Source organism: Rhinopithecus bieti, unplaced genomic scaffold (genome assembly GCF_001698545.2).
Source record: "Rhinopithecus bieti isolate Rb0 unplaced genomic scaffold, ASM169854v2 scaffold_36008, whole genome shotgun sequence".
NCBI classification, from domain to species: domain Eukaryota; kingdom Metazoa; phylum Chordata; class Mammalia; order Primates; family Cercopithecidae; genus Rhinopithecus; species Rhinopithecus bieti.
In genome coordinates this window covers 1435394-1439712 of record NW_016816204.1, presented here as the reverse complement: position 1 = coordinate 1439712, position 4319 = coordinate 1435394, and the positions used below count along the sequence as shown (strand labels likewise).

The following is a 4319-nucleotide window of genomic DNA, read 5'->3' as shown; positions in this document are numbered from 1 at the left end:
CTGACAGATGTAAATTTGATTCTTGTTAGTTCAATTTGTGTTGAGCTAAAACTAGAAACTATCTTTTATTTGTAGAAATGAAAGAAAAATGAAAGTTTATATTCATCCTGGTTTTAAAAGTTAGAAATGTTCATTACAAATACCTCCCCAAAGTGTTCTAGAGAGGATTTAATGGGATACTCTAAAGTTTTCAACATAATTCTTGAATGAGTTTCTCAATAAACATTAAAAAAAAAAATACACAGGTTTCCCTGTTTCTTTGGGTTCTTATTTTTTTCTATGTCTTTTCTTTTTTTGAGACAGGGTCTTACTCTGTCACCCTGGCTGGAGTGCAGTGTTGTGCTCATGGCTCACTGTATCCTCAACCTCCTCAGGCTCAAGTGATCCTCCTCCCACCTCAGCCTCCCAAGTAACTGGGTCTACAGGTACACGCCACAACACCTGGCTAATTTTTTTGTATTTTTTGTAGAGATGGAGTTTTACCATGTTGCTCAGGCTGGGGTCTTCATTTCTAAAGGCTTCTTGTCATGTAAATTTTGTATTAAATAAATTTGTATGCTTTTCTCTTGTTAATCTGTCTTTTGGTATAGGGGTCTCAGCTATGAAGCTAGTGATAGGCAAGAAAAAAACTTTTTCTCTCTTACTGGGGCAAAAGGGCAGGTGGTGTTATACAGCAGAGACAAGAAACCAAGACATGTGTATAGTAATGTTTAAGGTTAATATATAAAAGGCATATGGTTCTGCCCAAAAAAGAAAAAGGAAATGCTGTATCAATGCATTTGGTCCAGCCTCATCTTTCTGTCTTTTTGAAAACAGCAGTACTCTTCAAAATTTCTCTGAGTACCTCCTAAAATGCTTGTTAAAAATCTATGTTCACCTTTGCGTAATTTTTTTAGTTGACAACTAAAATTTTCATAATTTAGTTTCAAATGATTTAATTCTGTCATATTGAAAATGTCAGTAATTTCTAAAAAATGATTACTTTAAAATGTATCCACTGCAGTCTAAATACCATAATGATTTGCTATCCATCATCATCCACTTAAAATATGTGAACAAAATTTTTTTTAAATACTTGGACATTTTACATCTTTTTTATTTCTTGATGGTACATTTTCATTCCATTCTTATTCTAGAACAGTGATTCTCAACAGGGGTGGAGTCACTAGAGGTAGTGGGAGGTATTTTACCTACGAGGGGACATTTGACAATGTCTGGAGACATTTTTGATTGTCACAAATTAAGGAAGGGTGCTACAGGCATCTAGTGAACCACAGATGCTATTAAACATCCTATAAAGCTGAAGATAGCCCCCAACAACAAGAATTATCTGACTCAAAATGTCAATAGTATTACTGACAAGGTTAAACCTTGTCCTACAGTGACACATTTTTATGCCTGAAAATCTTTTATCACATTATACTTCTCTATATTAAAAATATTTATACAATTAACAGAAATATGAATTTCCTAAAACAAAAAGCCTGCGTTAAAGTCCTATAACAAGGCTGTGTTAAAGATAGTATCTTCTGGATTGTTACTATAATTATTATTCACATATGTTAATCTAAATAACATGACTAAATAATCAATATCAAATATACACAAGTGAAAATATATTAAGATGTTCCTAATGAAATGGATGGGGTTTATGTTTGTTATATTTCATTAGTTATTGTGTCTGTGGATAAATATTCTAATTGTTAGAATAAAAATTCAGCACAAAGATATTTCTATTTTCATGAGAGCCGAGAAACCTTCACAAGTAGATGGAAAAGGAGTTCTATTGTAATAATGTCACCCAATTCTGTGAGCTCTAAGTTACACAGTGAGCTCTTTTTAAAAAATTATTTTAGTGATCAATCAACAAACAACCTAATAAGATTCTCTTTAAACATTGTTAAAAGCAAGGAACTTGCAAGGCTTTGTTATATAGTCATTCAAGGCACTTACTTACACAATACCTGCAGCTACTGGGTGACCCTGAGATTTTTAAACCCCTGCTTTACTACAGAGTCCAAAAGAGGCCTTGTTTAATGAAGGGAATTTGGGAACTTCTCTTAGTTCAATATGAGAACACATTTCATTTATCAAAGTTTGGGGAGCCTCAACAGACATTTTGTAAGTTAATGTTACTTTGGAAAACCTCTATTAACTGCCCATAACCATGTTTATTAGTCCATCATGAAAACTCCAGCACAGATATTATCAAGTATCTATGCTTAACCGCCTAGGTCTTAGAAACGATATCATGAGTTTTCAGAAAATTAGATTCCCAAGAAAGAAATGGTCCAAATATGACTGAAGTTCTCTCCATTACTCCCTTACCTCTTAGATACTCTGTACTGTGCTGTGGTCAATTTTCCAGTCTCAGGGTCATGTACTGTAGCTCGGCTCAGCTACAAAAAAAGAGAAAGGACAAGGACTTACTCCAGTAGCAGGCAATTTTGGGCTTTTTGTTTGTTTTGTTTTGCCAAGCCACAGGTGATTGGAAGGGTTCAGATTGGTCTGGATGGCGGGTAATGGTCTCAAATCCACAAAAACATTTAGAAATGTGGCAGTAAGAACAGCCACTTCCAAATCAAGAGAAAATGAGTTGACAGATTTTTGTTGTAGATTTATTGTCCTTTCACTTTTTTTTTTTAAATCATTTGAAGCTGTATGTAAATGATTTACAGCACTGGGTTTCACAGAAACTTTCTCAGATCTAGAAGTTATTTAAATATTTTGAAAAAAAAAATAGTAGACTCCTTAAATTCATTTTTTAAAACTCTCACTGAGATAAAACTGTTTTCAAATCTCTCTGGCAAAGTAAAAGGCAACTAAGTTTACAACTAATTTCTGGAAGACTGAGCTCAGAAGTGTAATTCTGTTCTTCCTACTGCCAACTTTTGAGTCAGCGAATTTTTTTAAATAAAAAACTCCAACAGGAGGAATACAGATTACTACATAATGACAATGGTATTTTACAAGATGTATGAACAAATGCCAACACAATCACCATGAAGGAGGATGTGAATCATTGCAGTATTTATGAATGTAAGAAAACTGCATAGGTGAAGACTACCACTCCCAGATTCAGGAGTCTGCTGCTTTATTTCCCCTTTTGGCAACAAAAGGGAAAAAGGAAAGTATCAGGCCACTTCCTGGATATTTGACACCTGATCTGAAGAAAGATAAAAAGCATATTAATTCCAGAAAAATAACATACCAATTAAAGATTAAAAACAGAACTTCTAGTGAAGGAGAAAGACCTGTGAAACACAAAGCAGTTTACCCATGCGTATCCTGTGGTGGTAACTTGAGCTGGTGACTGAAAATGACCTACTTCCCTTAAATGAATAATTCCTGAAGGATGTACAAAACACTCATTAGAGGGCAAATATGCAGCATACACATCTCTTACCTTTTGCTAATTCTGTAATGTACCGTCTCCAAGTCTCCTGTTATTGGGTTTGAAATGGTGGCTCGCCTCAGCTGTGAAGCCAACCATCAAAATAGTTGCATTACAAGACAAAAAATTGAATCACATTTACCCAACCAGTCAGAATTCCGGGGTTTTTACAAAGGAGGCTAAAAAGAGAAAATAACTCCATACACTTCCAATCACCTTGTGCTGAGCCTTGAAAGCCAGTTAGTTTTTTAGGTTTTGGGTTTTTTTTTCCTCAATTTTTTGTTTGTTTTGCATAGATGGAGGACATACAAACAAAAGAGATTGGAAATTAAATTTCTTTCAATGGTGAAAGGACATGACAGTGAGAAAAAGAGACATTTCTGAAATTTGAAGTCTAATTTACAGTTAAAAGAATGACCATCTGGGGGTGGGGAGAGAAGGGGAAAAAAAAGAAGAATGGCTATTTGCAATTAATGATCCATTCCAAAATCTCTGACTTCAATTTTTTTTAGTGATGGAACTGTTTGCAAAGGTTAATGTTTTAAATTCATTTTAAGGTCAATCTTTTGTCCCTTCAAGATATCCACTTATTAACATATATAGTGAAATAATCTTGGACTGAGAACAAAGGCAGAGGAAAAGAACTCATAAATGTTAAAAACAGTAAGAAAGAGGAGACAGCCTAGATAATAATTTCATTTTTTTTTTTAATGGAAGGATGATTCTGAGGTTGTAAGAGCATGAAATTTTATTGCCATTAAATTTATTGACCAAAAACAATCCAAATTGAGGAATCTCCAGAATATAACTCGATCTCCAAGCTGAAATGAATTAATTACCTTGGATGGCAACAATAATACATATTAATGTCAGACCAATGTTTTGCATTTATAATGTAATCTTTGGCCAAAAAAAAAAAAAAAAA

The 4319-nt window shown here is 33.9% G+C and overlaps 1 protein-coding gene across 1 annotated transcript in view; it reads right to left on the bottom strand.

Annotated features, from left to right (window-relative positions):
• The window catches only part of P4HA1 (prolyl 4-hydroxylase subunit alpha 1), a 94474-nt gene that overhangs the window by 38860 nt on the left and 51295 nt on the right, over positions 1–4319 (bottom strand). Inside the window, exon 8 of the mRNA XM_017854516.1 lies at positions 2329–2399. Within this exon, the coding sequence (XP_017710005.1) occupies positions 2329–2399 (71 nt within the window). The remainder of the gene's footprint in view (positions 1–2328; positions 2400–4319) is intronic.